A 19,555-nucleotide genomic window follows, 5' to 3' on the forward strand; every position below is an offset into this window, starting at 1 on the left:
TGTTGTGCGTGATTAATTTTACAGTTTCAGGTTGCTTTGAATACCTTTTATATTTCTTAACCTGTAAACTGTTTCTTCAGCTATGTCATTATTCAAGTTATAAGCACCAATCGTAAATAGATTCGTTGTTGTTGAAATATTGCCTCTTTCCTACCTGAGTTGATTGACAGTGTTTTGACATTTTGAGAATTTTATATATTTCCAGATATCTTAAGTCCATGCATTGGTTTCTCATGTTGCCATGAGACTAAAATATTCATCATTCTCAGAAGGAGGAAATACAATATGTAAAACTGAAAAAATAGATTTTCACCATTCTCATTTAAAAATGTTTTTTAGAGAACTGTTCTTTTATTGGCAGACATGTATTTATGAGTTTTACATGGATCAATGTCATAAGCTTCATTACAGGTACTGACTGTGTATTGTATCCATATCCTGTATGTACCCATGTCCAGTTTGTACCTAGGTCTAGTATGTACCTATGTTAAGTTTGTACCTATGTACAGTACCTATGTTGAGTATTTGTGTCTATGTGTTACTAGGCAAGACGCTGGCACTGGACAGTCCCGTCTACAGCTTGGCATGTTCACCATCTTCCCTGCGTTTGGTATCATTCTTCCTAATGGTCATCAGAGTGTCACGGTGGACTGTGTGGCTGAGAACCAGGGCCGATCAGATGAGGTCAGTTACTGCTACTAAGAGGCACACATCCTCCATTTACACAGTGTGGTTTAGTTAACCAGAGTTATGCCCCTTAGTGATGCCTGAAATGTACAATGATAAGTTTGAATCTCACATTATATTTCTTGCATGTCAGCATATTAGACACACTCTTGGGCTCTACCAAAGTCTTATCAGCACTGACATACAATCAGTTCTATCATGATCTGACTGGTAGGAAAGTGTCCCTCAGTAAAGTTCACTGTGTACTGTAATAACACTGGTGTATTGCCCAATATGTCATATCTGTATATATGCTTTCACTCACTTAGCATCTAATGTTTGTTCTCAGGACATCAGTATTGACATCACTGAGCGTGACCCAAATGACCACCAGGGTGGAATCCCGTACAAACTGTTGGCAGAGGCATGTATTCCAGCCATCAATGTTGATGATGTTGGCTCCATCTTTGAGGAGCACCGCATCTGCAGGAACCTCAGTGTGTGGCAACATTTGAACCAGGTAAGTTGGACAGCACTATCATGTGACATGATGGAAATGAATCCTTCAGCATTCACTCACTCGGTTTGAGTGTATTGACTGAGCTACATTTTTTTCACATTCATTTCTTTGAGAATAGCATTGTTGATGATGGAAAATTCTGTCAACTTTCACACTGACTTTCAGGTGGAGAGTGGTGGGGTCTATGGAGAAGAAGAGAAGAAGTTTGTCTTCAACAATGTCATTGTTGGCCGCCGTGCTAAAGCCAGGTTCAAGATCTCAAACACCAACAAGGTAGTCACCATATATATCTTCATTGTTGACAGTTAATGACCAGTATGTGTTTGAAATATGACAGTGCCTCTACAATTATCACACTTAACACCATTTAGTGTTGGCAAGGGAAAACCCTTTTGAGAATGTATATTTTATATCAGAGATAATGTCTTGATGTTGTAGGTTCCCTGTGATGTCGTGTTCACGCTCAAGCCGATACTCACCAAAGGCGCTCCTAAAGTCCAAGACATCTTTGAGGTGGAGCCAAGCCGGACACAGATAGCCAATCACAGTCACTCTTACATCACAATCACATTCACGCCACCATCCATGCAGGTGTGTAGTATAATAGGATGATTGGTTTGGTTGTTTACAATCTACTATTGAACTAGCTATACATTTTGAATTTTGACTCATCCTCTTAGAAGACTCAATAATAACAAAGAATGTACATATAAAAGACAGATGTTATTGGCGTAGTACCATGTGACTCGAAGTTTGAACTTAGTTCAGGTTTGCTTTTGGTAATAATAATAATAATCACATTTATATTGTGCACTCTCCATGCCATGAAGGTATGCTCAATACGCATCACACATTATTACCCAGGATAACCCGAGCTGCCTGTTTATAGTCACATGATTTATCCCACCTGGTACCCATTTTCTGCTGGGAGAACAGAGGCAGTCATACAGTTTGTCAAAGAGTAAAATATCTGAGACCAACATGAACTTGGACATGATACAATGTAACTCAAATGATGTTCAAATCAACATTAAATAGAGTCACTTATGTCCAGCTGTTCATGTGATCAATCTGTGTTGTTTCAGTCCTATAGTGCCATATTTGAAGCCTCCATTGAAGGCTCAAACCAGAACAAAGGTAGATCACTGGTGTTCGAGGTGTCGGGTGAGGGCAACCTTCCAAGAATCAGCATTTCTAAACCCTCCATCAGGAACAAGAGAGGCCAGCCCTTGTTGTTGTTTAAGAGGATACTGCTAGGGAGAACAGAAGCCCTTCCATTCATACTGCGTAATGATGGCACTCTACCCAGCAAGGTCAGTTTTATCTGTTGGTTTCTTGTAAATTCGTGACGTCAGGATTTCTTTGGAATGATAGTATAAGATCTGTTATGCACTCTCTTTTACAATATTTTCCAGTTAAAAGTCTGTCAAAATAGATACTTGGTATCAACAGGAAAAACTGAAGCCTGAAATAAAGAAAAGATGCTGTATTATTTTTGATAATATACAATTGAAGTTGAGGGAATTAGGGACAGATAACTCTTGTTGGGATTCAAGGCACTGGGGTGCCCCTGGAGGAGGAGTTCAATTTGAGTTCTATGTGTGGGTGTGAAGTGTAGAAGGAAACTGCAACATGTTTTGTGAGGAGAAGTATATTGTTATTATGAATATTCAAACTGATGTAGAATTTAGAAACATAGAGTTCAGAAAGTTAGTAGACAGGGATTTATAACTTACAATTAAGCATGTAAGTATTTCCTAGCTTCAAGTAAGTCCCAAGACATTCATGTCAATTTAATCTATCCACTGTTTTTAATTGCAGAATGTGTGCGCTTTTAATGTATGGCTAGATTTTTCTCAATTGTTAACAGCTGAAGGGATGGTGTAAATCCAGCTAGGGTCCATTCTGGAAGCAAATGTTCTATAAGTCCCCATGGTCCCTTAATTAAGTATGGTGATCTATCTTCAGTTTTATAGCCATTAGTATATTGTTGTCCTCTCAAGTTAAAATGTTTCAGATCTGATTAATGGTTTTATGTTTCTGTGATAATCTAGTTATTTTACTGGCCTTCGATGACAGGTTGGTTGTAATTCAATTCCATTCATCATCAATATAAAACTCATTCAGTCCCAATATGGCTGATATGTTGCTATTGTGACTGTACATCTTGACTCTCTCCGTCACTCCTAGCTTCAACATACCAGTCTTACTCTTCAGGTTGACATTGATCTCACTGACCCGGAGGAACTGTTCACCCTCAAACCTACTGGTGCAACTCGGGCTTTAATGGGAGATTTTAGCAGTGGAGATGAAGGTAAGAGCTACCTGGTCATGTATTAGCAGATCTATCTTCATTTGTTGTTCAGCTTGCTCTCATTCGGTGCCGTCAAATAATATATTCCTGCAGATCCAGAGATACAGGTTCAAATTGTTGGTTGCATATATAGTTCAGGAGGAGGCAGCTGAAAAAGTTGAAATTGTAGCCTCCCAGTACTGATTTTGTTTGACACTGTTTTCAGTTAGTATGATGTCTTGGGTTCATGAAATGGTCTGTAATACTTCCAGATTGTGGTATCTGGTTGTTTTAACAGGCCATTATATGTGGTGGGGGTCTGTGTGCATTTTGTCACATTTGGTTTTCTGCCTGACACCTCCAGGTTAATCGTTGATAGTTTTACTACTATCTCTCTGATCACTTTCATTTAGACTTCTGTGTATTGCTAAATGATAAAGAAATTATTTGACATATTTGACATATTTTAACATATTTGTTATTGAAATCAAAATACCGCCATGAGAGGTTTTTGCTGGTAGGTTCATAAGGTAGCCTAAATATATGAATTTGTTAAAAAATTGCCTCTGTTCACCCAGCAGAAAATGGGTACCTGGTGGAATAAGTGATGTAACCACAAACCTTCTAGCGCCTCACAGGAAGCTTGGGTTAGTTGGCATAATAATCAGGTTGTTTGGGTGCTTTGAGCATGCATTGTGTGTATAGAAGTGTGCATAATAAATTATTGTTGTATATGGTTGTCTTAATCTCTGCACATAGAACAATGCCAAGTGAACAGTTAAGACAACTAAAACTGCGAATCATCCTTTCTGATGATGTTTTTACATTAATGCTTAGTCTCTGAAAATATATGTATGGTACAGAGACTGTGAAACAGACTAACTGCTTGCAATAATCTATTGTGTTATTTTCAGCATTTGACTGTCAAGGATGTGCGGTAGGGGTATTTTGATTGAGATAAAAAAGAGTGACAACTTTATGCAGATATGACGGTACCTGAAAAGCATGACTACAGCCCAAGTCTGATTTACTGTCTGGTACTAAATGTCCTTTGAGTTCCGGCAAGTAAGGGGTAAAGAGGTGCTGCCTGTACTAGAGTTAGGAAGCTTTTTGGTATGACATGACACATGTTGTTCCCATGTTGCAGATGCCAAGAAGCGGCCACACACTGCCTCTGTTGTGGTAGGTATAGGAGAGGAGGCAACATTCATGGCCATCTTCAAACCCAAGGCAGCATATCGGTCCCAGGCTCAGATCCGACTGTCTGTGATAGACAACCAGTATGAAGACTCTGTCATTCTGCTGGTCGGGGAGGGTTACGAGGATGACATCACTTTGGACAATATACACAGTGTCAACGCTGCTATTGACCCAGAGCATGAAGAGGGCAACATGGCCGAAGATGATGTTGCAGGTACGATGATACACACTAAGTTGAATGAAGTAGACTGTTGCGGTGTGTTCTTTTCTAGGTCTTGAATGTGTTTCATGATCCTCCCTTAGAGACTGTTATGTTAGTAATTGTATAGATCACCCTTTTTCCCGTATCGATAGCCCAAATGATAGCCCACTCACAAGCTAGAATAGCAAGCCAATTATCTCAAGAAGCATGCATGACGATCGAAGTAAATTATTGATATTATTAGTAGTATTAGTAGTAGAGCTCATTTCATGAGAAAAGAGAAACCACTATATTCCTTCACCACATAACTTCCATTCGTGTGTCTCCAAGCATGATATAGATGGACTGTTGCTAAAAGCGGAGTAAAACCATACTCACTCACTAGGATAATGGCCATATTTTCGGGGAAAAGGAGGAATAGAATATACTCATATAATCAAAACCAGTGTAAGGATGAGGAATGTTGTCGAAACAAAAATCCTATCTTCTGCTGTACCTGAGATAATTTAACAGAAATTATTACCTTTATTATTTGTGATCTTTTGTTTTCAGCTGCCAAGCCAAACCTAATTAAGTTTGGTGAATGCTTCATCAATGAACCACGAACTTTGACGTTCTCGATGACAAACCACTCCAAGACAGAATGTGTTCGCTTCCAGTGGCCGGATCAAGTCCCCCTCACATTCTCCCCCAAGACAGGCCACATTCATGCTGGCTGCTCCAAGGATATTGCTGTCACGTTCAAGGCAGAGACTCCCAAAACACTCACTGAGCAGCAGGTGATGTGTAAAGTCTCCAAGATCACCTTCGACAAACCTATAGAGCAGGTAAGAAGGTTTACTCAAATACTATAGCATATTTTTCTTGTTGAGCTGATAGGAAATGTTTGTCAGATATCACCATAAATGACATTAGAGTGAGTGTGGGGTATGACAGCATTACAGTTGAATCACAGCAGTTAAGCTGAATGTGGGTGAGAGGCTAATGTGATGCCTGGAGAAATCTAAAATTTCTTCATTCTTGGCTTTAGAATTGAAGGAAGAGCTAGGCTGTAGGGAAAATGATATGGTTCAGGGACTGTGAGACAGGTTAGTCATCATTGTCTATGGTCCTCTCGGGATTCCAGATTAGAACTGTCCTTTAGCTAGATAACTTGGCCATAGAAGGTTATTCTATCTGCCAGGTCATTGAGTTGTTGATATTGTGAGTACATATCCTGTTGGCTTGGGTGTGAGAACATACCCTGTTGGCTTGGGCTGTTGCTCATGATATCAACTACTGGATTGTCTGTAGTGATAAAAAGCAACACACACATGTAGTTGTTTAGCAGTGGTGAACGTCATCTGTACAGTGTTCACAGACACCAGGATTGTAATAAGAGCAACCTTCTTCATGGGACACATATTTCAGCTTGAGGTGTATTATAATCAGAACATTCAGTGCCCAAGGATTTGTAATTAACATTGCTGCTTGTACCAGATTATATAGACCATTTTCTATCTGTGTGTAAATGTATATTGCAGGTTCCTGACTGGGATGACAGGATCCGCACCGTGAAGTGGGTGGAGAACCCCACTACCCCAACCCCTGCTGACAGGTGAGTGAACATATGGCAACACAATTGGAACATAATTCTCTCACTTACTTCCTGGAATCATCTGCTTGTCTGGTCATATCTGACAGCCCGTCCTTCTTCACCAATAACATCTCGACGTAAATATAAATACTGACTTATGAGATTTAATATTTTCGAAATTTGTGTATCTTTGGCTACCTCTACCTCTGATATCTGATTCCAATACAGCACTGCAAAGTCCCAGCCCCCGACACCCCACCAGCCCCGCCCTGCCAAGAAGAAGATTGTGGAGACGGAGCCAGAACCCGCCTACACCGAGGTGGCAGATACTGCACGGTCAGTGGAGCTGCTTGTGTCCGGTGTGTCTGACCACTGCAAGTACAAGTGCAAGGCCGAGTCTGTTCACTTCAAGGACACGCTGATGTTCCAGACAAGAGTGTATGAGTGAGTACTTACATTTATTTGGACACCATGATCACTTAGTTTTCCAGTATGTCAACAAGGACTAGAGAAGTGAAACTGAAGTAGATTTTGAGACACAATGAGTCCTTCCAGATTGTCTCTAGTCTTAGCTCCAACTAAATATCTGGGTTAGAGTTAGTCCTCAGCTACCCATACATGTCATAAGAGATTGCTCAGATCATATCGGTTCTAGGCTCTGTCTGTGTCTGTGTCATGCCTTCATGAGTAATTCATTGGTCTTCAACAACTCATTCTTGCCAACTACAGGATTAGATCTTGCATTTGTTCTCAATGGGAATTCTGGTTAAGTTCCTACAACCTGTGTTGTCAGTGACTCATTGACTGGGTGGTTAAACTCATAACACAGTTGGCTGTTTCACATTTTACTCCAACAGCGAGGTTGATTGTTGGTCATGATATCAGTCACTAGTTTATGATTTGATCCAGACTTGATGACTGGAATATGACTGACTTAAACAACACTGCCACACAACAAACAAGTTAACAAACTGTGATTGTCATGTCTTTCTATGTCCACCAGCATCACACTGAGCAACAAGGGTCAAGTTCAGATGGACTACAACTGGCAAGTTGTCATGGACAGCTTCACGCCATCTCTACAGCGAGCAGTCACCTTCATGTCCGAGGGAGAAAGACCAGAATCCAGAGTGGATGTCATCGACACATCGTATGTTCCTTTCTCCATTGAGCCCCAGTTTGGAACAGTCCAGCCGGGGAAGAAGGCAATATGCACCATCAAGTTCTCTCCCCTGGATGTCAGCGACTACGAGGGCAGATTGGTTTGCAGGTAATATCCTTGTTACATCAGTCTGCTGTAACTGTTTTCAGATTGGTAGAGATTCAAAGCATTCCATGCTTGTCTTACACAAACTAATGGCAGTAAGGTGGTTGTGATGTGTACCTTTGGGTTTAGAATTGCTCCCAGCAACCTGTATTGGAGGTGACTCAAATAGGGATTTGGATAAAGAACTTTGACAGTGGGTAATTTTCAGGATCATTAGACATTTTTCTGAATGTAGAATGGGTCACTTCCCTTGTATCAATAGTAAACTTCAAAATTTTAATAGGCCATATTATATTCTAACATGCAACTTGGCCCATGACCCCTTCTTTTCCCAATGCCTGCTAAGTGTATCACGTGGTCAGACTCGGTGATTTGGTCCATTGTATATACCCTGATGGTGTTGATTGTTGCCGACAATCTCAACCACATAAATTTCAGACAAGATACGTTACAGAAAGCATTCATAGATCTGGATTATTGCTGAGTGTGGCTTTAAACATCAACCTAAATAATGCATGATCTGTCATCTACAAGGCTCTCACGCCATGTTATTATGGGCATATGTGGAATATTTCTGTCAGCACATTTGCTACATCACCTCACTTATGTTAGAAGTGTTGGAGCTACATATAGACATGAGTGTAACTACAGAATTGTAATTTTAAATAACAAAAACTACTCTCTGTGTATGGTTGATGAACCATCATACAATCTCTGCAGCATCCCGAACTTGGAGAAGTCAGAGCAGGGGCCAGTGGTTGGCATCAAGGGCCGAAGCATCATGCCCTACTGTCACTTCGAGCTGGCCGACTCCGACTACATCACAGGGGCCAAGAGGAACCCTGAGTTGCGAGGACCAGGAGGAGCACCTCCAGGATCTACCCTGGACCCCAACACCAGGGTCATGGAGTTTAGCTGTGTGGGGATCGGAGTCAGGAGTGTGAGGTAGGTGGGCAGGTGACAGTTAAGCCAGAGGGTTAGTGTTAAGCAGTATGTCTATATTGTTCCTACCTGTGTATAAGATCCCCTTTTTTCCTTCTCATCTAAGACCTGTGCAAAGAAGTGATGTCCAGCAACTCATGTTTGTCGTAAGAGGTAACTAACAGGATCAAGTGATCAGGCTTATGACTTGGTGGCCGCACGTTGCCATATTCCAATTACGAAGACATAATGCTCACTGGATTGTCTGGTCCTGACTCGATTACATACAGAATGCTGCCTTATAAAGCTGGGATATTGACTGTTACAGAGAGTTTGGGATTGTCAACCCAACAAGCCACACATATCACTTTGAGTGGGTGTGTGAGGATGAGCAAGACCCCAAGACGCCATCATGTTTCCGATGTTTGGCCCAGAAAGGAGCCATTAGGAGTGGTCGCAAGTTCAAGGTATGTTTTGGGGCTGATGTTCCACAACTTCAAGGCTACTTCAGTGAGATTAGAACTGATGATATGTATGTCAGTTAAGTCAGGTAGCACAAAATAAATATTCCAGTACTTGCTTTACAAACTCATGTTGATGTGTGTATATGCCATTAAGCTCATGGAGAAAATATACAATTGTATCATAAAAATTACATGTAATGGATTAAAGTTTTGTAAAATTTAGTTGAATGTGTTCTGTGTTGCAGGCTGGGTTTGAGTTTGTGTCTAGTCAGACAGACATTGTAGAGTCATTCTGGAGGTTTGTGATTCCTGATCAGAACATCTCGGTACCCTTCCTCCTCGTGGGCAACACACAGGAGCCGGACATTGCTATGGACAGATCCCATCTGAGCTTCAAGTCACTGTTGATTGGTCAGTTGATCCACTAATCATACTTAGACCATTGGGTCAAGCTGGACTTACTAGTGTAATGAATGTCCTTTCTGTTATGATGAAAACCTTGGACCTGTTTAACATTCCTGAGTCAGATGACATAATACAAAAAAGTTTTACTCCTAATCAAATACCATGATTCTATTCATCATTGAAATGAGAGAGTTCTGCCTTGCCATTACTTCAGGGATATGTAATATTAGAATGTACTCATGATAGTCTGGATAATCAAATTGGTGTAGTTTTACACAGCTTTTGGCAATTTTTGAACAATATTATGGAGGTGGACACCGGAAATGCAGTGGACAATCTTTTTGATATTATGTAGATGTATATTCTGATGAAGCTGTCATCTTTGTCTCAGGTCGGGAAGCAGAGGAGCAGGTGTTCCTCATCAATGGTGAGGACACACCCTTCAGCTTCTCATTTGTGGAAGACTCATGTCACTCAGAGGGATACTCCGCCCACATCCGGGTTCAGCCAATGAGTGGTGTCATTCCAGCCAAGTCAAAGTAAGATATTCGTCCACATGATATAACATGTGTAAAGTATTAATGACATGCTTGTTAGAAGATCCTGTCTGACTCAGTACATGTCAGGTGACAAAACAGGATAGGGAGGTCAGACTCACTGACTTGGCTGACACATGTCATCATATCCCAGTTTCACAGATCGATGTTCATGCTGTTGATCACTGAATTGTCTGATCCAGACTTGATTACTTACAGACCACTACCATATAGTAAGTGAGTGAGTTTGGTTTTACGCCGCTTTTAGCAATATTCCAGTGATATCACTGCGGTGGACACCAGAAAATGGGCCTCACACATTGTACCCATGTGGGGAATCAAACCCGGATCTTCAGCGTGACGAGCGAATGCTTTAACCACTAGGCTACCCCACCACCACCCCACTGCCATATAGCTGGAAAGTTGCTGATTGTGACATAAAATAAACTCATTCACTCACTCAAATGACAAATGTTGGCATCTTTTCACACTGATAGCGTCTGATCATCATAAAACCTTATAGTATAGTAGCAGTCTTTTAGCTTTTATATTTTGAACACTTTAATGCAGATAGTGTTGGTACCGATGGTTACACTGTAGTCTAACTCAGACTACAAATGATTCAATGTATTCCCGATGATCTATGGAGTTAACAGGTTTTTGCTGTAGATCATGAATACCTGATGCAGCTTCTGATGGAAATGTGTAGCTATGGTGCTGTACCACATCCTCCTCTCTTTCAACAATGAGATTTCGTCCTGCAGGGTGCCGGTCAGTCTGTTCTTCTCCCCCAACTCGGACAAGGAGGTCAACTTCAACCTGGTGTGTAACATTAGGAAGAAGGTGCAGCCCGTCACCCTCAATGTGAAGGCGGAGGGCTATTCCATGAGCTGCACCTTGCTGTGTGAAGACTCCGCTGGAAACAGGATTGAACTGTCAGAGAAGGGGCTCAATGAGATTAACTTTGGGGAGGTGAGAAGCAATGCAGATGAAATGTTATTTAACACTCATTTAAGTAATTCTTGCATCTGAGTTAATGGGTCAAGCTAACAGGAAGCCTATTTCATTCAACTTTTAAATACATTTTTATTTGTATTTCATTTAATAAAGTATTTAACGCATCTCATGACAGTAACTGTTGATTGATGTGATTGTGGTGAATGTGGATGATGCTTACACTTTACTTCTTTTGGCTTGAATCTTGCGCTTCCCATGGTAGCAAGATTTAATAGTAACCACTGAACCCCTGATGTTTTTGCCAATGACTAAATAACGAAACTAACATGAAAGAAATGCATGAGTTGAAATGAACAAGTTTTAGAACAACCCTCTTCACTCTCATCTCATTATCACCAGATTGAGATCAACGAACAAGCCATCAGAAACTTGTTCATCCTCAACTCAGGCAAGTTTAACTTCGACTACAAGTGGGAGCTGAATGAGAGATCCACCAAGAAGGATGTAGTTATGATCACACCACTCAGTGGGGGTGTTCTGCATGGAGAGAAACAGAAGTGTATGCTCAGCTTCTGTCCCCCCAGCCGAATGTCATTACGAGGCTGTGAATTGGCTCTCAAGGTAAGATGTCCTGATATATATAGGGATCTAAAGACAGTTCTCATTAATGCTAATGCTAATTTTTGCACCTAGGATCCAAGAAAAGGCTGTTCTCTGGTCGTAACATTATTACCATGATGGAATTGTGTTTTCAAAGCCACTACTAAGCCCTTTGTGTGACCATATAGAACCGTACATCTGCCTCTCAGGTGCCCATTTTATACAGTTGGGTGGACTACCATAGGTGCAATGTCGACAAAGTGTCCCAGGGACACAACACAGTATGGGACCAGGTCACAAAATTTTGGTGTCTCCACCGGGAGTCAAACCCAGGCCTTTGTCTTGAGAGGCCATCATGCTAACCACTACACCACTGTGCTCCATTTAACTGCCCAAGTACCCAGGCAATGAGGCAACAAGAAACATCTCTCAGTGCTTGTAGACAACATTGCCTGAATAAGAAACTACGTTCTACAGAATATAGCAGTTCTATATTCACAACTGTTCCATTTTATCCTGATAGAAGCACAGTCATTAGTCCTTTATTAGCTCACAAGCAAGTAGATATACTCTGTTTCTGTTAAAAGCCTACCTATGTATATAGATCTAATGAACAGTTAGCATAATGTTTCCTCCATTGATCAAATTTCCTGTCTACATCTTGAAGTACTTTCAGGCCAACCATCATTGTTGTATAAAGCGGATTGAAAATAACATATGATCAGGATATGATTTTGCTGCATGTGATGCCAAGTTTGAATGCCCATTACAGCATTTTACTGTGCTGTTATTAGTAATAAGGAAAGGAATATGACTTTAATGTGAATTTTTTCTTATCAACATTTGGTTTGCCTGACCCAAAGCAGGCCATTTGCAGGCAGCAATGATGTAACTGATATGTGTCTGACTGGCATAAAACAACATTCAGTTTACATTAATGGACTTTATATTCATTCAGTCCATACACATAAATTGATTATTGTCACAGTAGCAGTCTACATTGGTCTAAGTTTTTGAAGTGACTGATGTCCCGTATATTGAGGGGCAGTGGCGTAGCCTAATGGTTAAAGCATCTGCTCAGCACACTGAACCCATAGGTTTGACTCTCCACACAGGTACAATATGTGAAGCCCAGTTCTATTGTTCCCTGCCATGATATTGCTGGAATATTGCTAAAAGTGGTGTCAAACTAAACTTACACATTCACTCACTCCTTGTAGTGAACAGTTAAAATTTTATCAAATTCAAGCTCGCTCACCTTGTACACTTATTCCAGATCTCTCATGGCCCTACCTATCACATGAGTATTCTCGGTCTGGGTGTCACCCCCGGCCTGCACTTCTCCTTCCACTCCTTCAACTTTGGCAACTGCTTCATCCACCGTGCCGGCATGCCCGACCACACAACCACACTCAAGCTGACCAACAAGGACAACAAGGAGATCAGGTAAAGAACAATCTCTCTGACAATGAACCTGTGTAATATATGTAACATAGATTCTGTGGCAGCCATCAAATTGTTGCACCTTTATGCAAAGACCAGTGATGACCTTAGGAGTGATGAATGATGTTATAAATGGTCTTCTAGAATCGTGTCATCCTTTCCTTCCAGCATTGACTGTCTGTATGAACCAACCAATCATCTGCATCACAACTTTGAGGCTGGAGTCATTGCTCCAGGACAGTCAGTAGATGTGACCTTCACCTTCTACCCAAGGGAGGCAATGAGATACCATGAGGTGGTCACATTTGAAATCAATGGTCTCTCCAAGCAAAGTGTGGAATTTGTTGGACAGGGAACAGAAATGAAGGCAAGTTGATGTCTTCAAAGTGTGTCTTGAATAATAAAAACTTTGTAAAGGGTATTTAGGTTTGTATTCAGTGTTTCTCATCCAAATGTATTTCCTAGATGCATATTTTAATGAATAAATACATGAAAGAAGATTTCAGGACAACATAGAGCTACCTTGTACAGTTAAATATATACCCTTTCTGGTAAATATTCACAGATCGAGGTAGCAGACCCAAAACACAAGATAGTCAACCTCGGTCCCAAATATGTTGGTGATGTTGTGAAGAAGTACATCCCAATTGTTAACAACAGCCCTGCTGCCATCACCTTCAACCTTGCCCTGACCCCCACAGCCCCTGCCCTGCAGCAGCCAGAAGTCCTCAGTATCTCCCCCACCCAGCCCATCAGACTCAGTCCCCGAGGGGGCACCTGCAAGGTGGAGATTGTCTTCAAACCCAAGTCCAGGATACCACAGTTCACAGAGGAGGTAGGATTTATTCCCACTATAGAAAATGTCTGATCACTATTGGACATATTGGTAAATGGTTAAAACGAGTTGAGTTGTTAAGACATAATGATTTATTGTACAGGGTTACAACCCTTGGGTGTGCCAGAATCCTATCACCGATGGTTCAGGTGTTTGATATATTGCTTCCCCTCAGCATCAAACTGATACACTAAGATATGACTGAAATATTATTCAACAGCAAACTGACATGCTCAGTTGATAAATCATGTGTATAAAACAATGAAGACTGATAATCAGTGTTACAGTTCTGTCCTCCCTTGTAGGTGATGCTGGAGTGTGCTGGGCTGTACCAACCCTTGTTTGTGGTCAAGGGGTCATGTCTGGGCATGGAAATTGCTCTGGACACAGAGGGTATTCCATTCGGCACCGTGGTCCAGCGCAGTCAGAGCACCCGCAAACTGGTCATGAGCAACACTGGAGACATGAACGCCAAGTGAGCAAATATTGTTTTAGTGTCCACAGATCCATTAACAAGCAAACATAAACACAACTGTTCATCACTATCTAACCATGTCATTGATACAGCTTCATAAGTTTGCATCTCATAAAGATTGCTGGGAAGGAAAGTTTCCCATGACCTCATGTTTGTCATAGAGCCAACTTATGAGTTTTTGCAGTTACTGTGTGTGATGTTCCTGTACCTGTGTCCACCATTGGTCATGCTATCAACCACCAATCTGTCTGACCCAGTGTTTACCACAACAAAGCTGGAATGTTCCAATACAAGACAAGATTCATGTCCTCATCACTTTGCATAGATGCTCCTCGATGTTTGTTTTGTTTCTTGTATTCTTTTTTGTGTTTACACAACCAAGATATAAATTATGGCCAATAAGTATTGATAAATGTTTAGATCTAGCTCGCCTGATTACAGATTCCGATGGGATACTAAGCGTTTCAAGCCTGACTTCTCCATCAGCCCTGCAGAAGGCTACATCACATCAGGCATGGAGGTGACTTTTGATGTCACTTTCCACCCCCAGGAAGTCAATCAGGACATCAGATATGACGTGAGTATACCAGTTTGGTTTAGGAATTGTCTCCAGAATCATGCTATGTGACATCAACAAAGATAGAAAACTGAATGTTCCAAAAGTTCATGGAATCTTCCTTCTTGCAATGAATTCAGAATGCAAATGTGATTGGGTAATCAAGTTGGATCAATGGTTGCCACACTATCCATCACTGGAATGTTTGGTCCAGCCTTGAGTATTTATAGGCCACCATTTCATGCTGGAATATTGCCAAATGTGGCATTAAACAACAAAACACAAAGTGTGCAGGGTTGTATTTGAATGCATCCTCACCAATAATTTCAGTTTCATAATCTTTTCTTAGATGCTTACAAACAATTAGATATGTCATTTCATTTTCTAGAAACTATGTTGTTTCCTGGATGGAGGTCCGCACAAACCGGTGACCTTGACTCTGACTGGTATGTGTACTGGGGTGGGTCCAAGTAAGGAGATCCAACACTTTGCCACCCATGTGAGACAGAAAGATACTCGTAGCATTGCCATTGCCAACCGAACCAATCAAAACTGGCTACTCAAGCCAGTCATTGATGGAGAGTTCTGGACCGGACCTGTCACCATAGCTGTAGAACCTCAACAGACCAAATCTTATGAGCTGACCTACAAACCCTTGACCATGACCACTGAAAACAAGAGGCACACAGTAAGTCTCAAACTGTGAAACTGTGATGGCTCTCTTGTGAAAATATCGAAGACAATGTATTTCATCTTCTATCCTTAAGCCTTAAAGTAATAGCCATCTTTGAACTGAAACGACAAATTTCTTGACTGAAATTAAAGCTATAATTAAGCTGCAGTTAGGTTAGGCTGTTAAAAGGAGAAGTTATTTGAATTCTTATTTATTTCACTTTTCAGCTCATGGTCTTGAAGAAAAATAGAATATACATGATCCATCTTTTTAGACAAGATAATTAAAATAAAAGAGGATATCAGAAAGTTATTTGCCTCAAAGAAATGACTTTGAGTTAACAGTGTTTCATTATGGAAGGTAGTGTGAGTGTTGTGTGTTTGGCAGGGTACAATCTTCTTCCCACTACCAGACGGGACTGGACTGATGTACAATCTGACCGGAACAGCAGAGCCTCCTAAACCCAATGGCCGCATCCAGCGAGATGTTCCATGTAAGACGTCCTACACGGAGATCATGCCTGTCCATAACTGGCTCAAGAGGCCTCAGAGGTAACCAAAATATACAGCTCTATAACCCTACTACTCTTGCTTTTGCAGAAGTAATACATAATGGACCTAATGGTGCCAGTTCAACCATATAGAACTGTAAAGAGGGGATAAATATATCTGACAGAAAGTTGTCTACTGGGCTGTTCTAATTATTTACTTCATGTCAGTCTATCTTAGCTCAGTTACTGTAGAATCAAGTCAATGTTTTGACTGTCCAATTGGAAACTTTTCAATATATGATCGTTTCCTTTAGAATGAGCTGGATGATGTCATTTGGCCTCATTTTCACAACATAACTTTGCCTGCAGAAATATCTGCTTTCTCTTTCCTAAGTAATGTACAGCCAACAGGTGGATAGATCCACTTTACCAACAGCTTTTATTCCTACAAAGGTGATGTTTAGCAGGAGTTTGCAATTTCACCAGATGATATTTATGCCCAAATTAGCGTGTATTAATAAGGGACCGAAGGTTTTCACCCTTTGTCCGTATACAAAAGAACAATTTTCTCCACAACTTGTGTCTGAGAATAGGCAGTATGGCTCATTATACTCCAAGGGCAGTGGGGTAGCCTAGAGGTCAAGTCGTTCACTTGTCATGCTGAAGACCTGGGTTCAATTCTACACATGAGCACAATGTATGAAGCCCATTTCTGGTGTCCCCTGTTGTGATATTGCTGAAAACCACACTCATACATTACACTCCCGTAAACACAATACACAATATGGTCAACTGGACCACAAAGGCTACCTACAGACAGACTTACGTTTCAAATCTTCTGCAGATTCCGAGTAAAGACAGAAGCTATTAAGCCCGACAGGTTGGACCCAGGCACCACTGTGAAGGGCATGGAGTACATGGATGTCCCAGCCAACAGCAAGAAAGACTACAAACTTGCCTTCTACGCCTTCAGGGAGGGAACCACCACACTCAAGGTACAACATCTACATAGATGCCCTACTTCTTGGTCTCATCATATAGCTGGAATGTTGCTGACTGGTCTAAAACTAAACTAACTTAGTCATCTCTCTAGATAATGTAGAGGAAAATGACATTCGCATTTATACTTTATTTACTGAAACATGGAAATTATATAAAACTGGAATTTATTTACCAAAAGTATTCTGGCAGTATTTATTGTACAGCACTGGAATTGTTTCCAACACATGAAATAATGGCCCCTGATTCAACTTGGAACAAAAGTGAGATAGTTTATCCACACAAAATATAACCCCTTTTAAAAGTCTTATCACTATAGATACCCAAAATGGTAGTAAATAACCCATGCAATTACATCAGTTATGATTCTGTAAAACATTACTGTCCATATTCCAGGTGACATTTGTGAATGAGCAGACCAGTGAATATCAGTATTACGAGGTGACATTCCGTGCCACCAAACCAGGCGTTCTGTCCTCCATTGACCTGTCCACACCAGTGAGACAGAGTGTCCACCATACGGTCAAGATAGACAACCCCCTCACCTACCCCGTCACCTTCTCTGTCACCTGCAACATCCCTGAGGTCCTCATGCCTACACAACTGCAGATTCCGGCACAATCGGAGGTGAGTGTGAATTAGTGGTCTCATGACAATGGTTCTTGACAGTCATGTGTTCACACAGTACTTGAGATTCAGGAATGCATACTGATACTCTATAGTCCTGAGGTAGTTCTGGATTAGAGGAGACTCTCAACAGTCTATGCTTGTCAGGCAACTAAATGGGTTAGGTCAGTCATGGCAATTCAACTGATTAATAAAAAGATTGTGTCTGAACTGTCAACATATATTCCAGGGCCGCTTCAACTTCGAGTATCAGCCACTGAAAGCAGGAGACGTTCAAGGTCGTCTGGAGTTCAACTGCAGTGACCTTGGCCTATACATGTATGACCTCAACCTCAAGTCTACACCTGGTGGTCCAGAGAAAGCGCTGTACTTCCGCACTTGTCTGGGACAAACACAGATTCAGTTGGCCAAATTCCTTAACTTTGCCAAACAGAAGACAGACTATGTCTGCAAGGTGACTACACTGCAGCTCACAAATATGATATGCACTGACAATCATTTGGTGCAGTCCTGGTGTGGCATATTGGATAGGATAGGATATTTATGTAGCACACATATCCATGCAACAAGTATAGTATTCCCAGAAATTATTGAGAATCATGTTGCGTCATGTAACTCATTACGTTTATTAACTTCTGGCGTTTTACTTACATAAACATGTTAAAACATCATCCTTTTACAGTCTCAGTCTTGTTTTAGTACTTTGTTAGACCTCCTCGCTCAGCAATGCATGCCTGAATACGCCTAGGCACACTACCCATCAAAGTTTGTAGGTAATTGTGTGACAGGGTATCCCAATATTGGACCACCTCTGCCTTCATATCTTCAATATTTCTCAGTCCCTTTTGGTTTATTCTGTCCTTCATGACTCCCCACACATTCTCAATTGGGTTTAGGTCTGGGCTGTAACTGGGCCAGTCTAAAACTTGAACATTTTCGCCCGACAACCACTGTTTTGTGTAGCGCGCTGTGTGTTTTGGGTCATTATCATGCTGGAAAATCCAATCATCTTCATACAATGTTTGTGCTGTCGGAAGAAGGTGACCATTTAGAATGTCAACGTATCTTTCTTTTGTCATGTTTCCCGTGAAAACACACAATGGCGTCACTGCGCGAGCCGATATGCCACCCCACATGTGAAACTTCGGGCTATGTTTTGGTCGCTGGTAGATAGGTTTGACAGTATCTTTGGTCCAAATTTTCACACAATTAGGGAAAAGCCAAACAGAACTTTCATCCGAAAAGAAAACATTATCCCAATCTTGATTTTCATGAGCCTGACACCAGTTTAAACGTTTTTCCTTTTGTGCATCTTTCATCAACGGCGAGGGTATTCCACGTTTTTTCACCTAATTAAGTCTCTGTAATTCCTGCCTAACTGTTTCATTGCATACCTGAGGACTTCCTCTGCTAATCATTTCATTTCTGATGTTCTCAACACTTTTCAATTTGCCCCTACTCACAATCTGCCCAAGTCTTTGGCGATCCACAACACTGAATTTCCTAGGCCGACCTGCCCCTGCTTTGTGCTCTATCCCGGTTCCTGTTTGAATATTCTTCAAAGTTCTGTATACTGTAGACAGGGGAATACGATGTCTACAAGCTAACACTTAAGCATCAGCCTCACCCCTTTCAAAATCATCTAGAATGAGCTTTCTTTTCTCTCTTGCTGTAAATTCTGCCATGTCAACACAGGAAGCCGTCTGCTCAGACAAGGGAGATAACTCTTGACGTAATGAGCTGCCTTCTAAGCCTTCGAGAGTTGTCTCCCTTATTTAGTATGCTTAGTGCATAGTGAAAGCCCTTTTTCCAATCTTAGCATCATTATAAATAAAACAAAGATTTTCTCA

The 19,555-nt window shown here is 41.1% G+C and overlaps 1 protein-coding gene across 1 annotated transcript in view; it reads left to right on the forward strand.

Moving 5' to 3' along the window:
- LOC137258925 (hydrocephalus-inducing protein homolog) overlaps window positions 1–19,555 on the forward strand; it is a 74,574-nt gene that overhangs the window by 53,323 nt on the left and 1,696 nt on the right. The window contains exons 58-84 of the mRNA XM_067796620.1: window positions 546–684; window positions 1,016–1,186; window positions 1,352–1,459; window positions 1,625–1,777; window positions 2,272–2,499; window positions 3,404–3,500; window positions 4,627–4,893; window positions 5,434–5,708; window positions 6,405–6,478; window positions 6,686–6,901; window positions 7,461–7,727; window positions 8,445–8,669; window positions 8,974–9,112; window positions 9,355–9,520; window positions 9,906–10,053; window positions 10,815–11,022; window positions 11,407–11,628; window positions 12,884–13,053; window positions 13,219–13,417; window positions 13,616–13,885; window positions 14,191–14,360; window positions 14,802–14,937; window positions 15,305–15,604; window positions 15,977–16,140; window positions 16,924–17,074; window positions 17,475–17,705; window positions 17,935–18,159. Coding sequence (XP_067652721.1) covers window positions 546–684; window positions 1,016–1,186; window positions 1,352–1,459; window positions 1,625–1,777; window positions 2,272–2,499; window positions 3,404–3,500; window positions 4,627–4,893; window positions 5,434–5,708; window positions 6,405–6,478; window positions 6,686–6,901; window positions 7,461–7,727; window positions 8,445–8,669; window positions 8,974–9,112; window positions 9,355–9,520; window positions 9,906–10,053; window positions 10,815–11,022; window positions 11,407–11,628; window positions 12,884–13,053; window positions 13,219–13,417; window positions 13,616–13,885; window positions 14,191–14,360; window positions 14,802–14,937; window positions 15,305–15,604; window positions 15,977–16,140; window positions 16,924–17,074; window positions 17,475–17,705; window positions 17,935–18,159 — 5,119 coding nt within the window. The remainder of the gene's footprint in view (window positions 1–545; window positions 685–1,015; window positions 1,187–1,351; window positions 1,460–1,624; window positions 1,778–2,271; window positions 2,500–3,403; window positions 3,501–4,626; window positions 4,894–5,433; window positions 5,709–6,404; window positions 6,479–6,685; window positions 6,902–7,460; window positions 7,728–8,444; window positions 8,670–8,973; window positions 9,113–9,354; window positions 9,521–9,905; window positions 10,054–10,814; window positions 11,023–11,406; window positions 11,629–12,883; window positions 13,054–13,218; window positions 13,418–13,615; window positions 13,886–14,190; window positions 14,361–14,801; window positions 14,938–15,304; window positions 15,605–15,976; window positions 16,141–16,923; window positions 17,075–17,474; window positions 17,706–17,934; window positions 18,160–19,555) is intronic.

Source organism: Haliotis asinina, chromosome 12 (genome assembly GCF_037392515.1).
Source record: "Haliotis asinina isolate JCU_RB_2024 chromosome 12, JCU_Hal_asi_v2, whole genome shotgun sequence".
Taxonomy (NCBI): Eukaryota; Metazoa; Mollusca; class Gastropoda; order Lepetellida; family Haliotidae; genus Haliotis; species Haliotis asinina.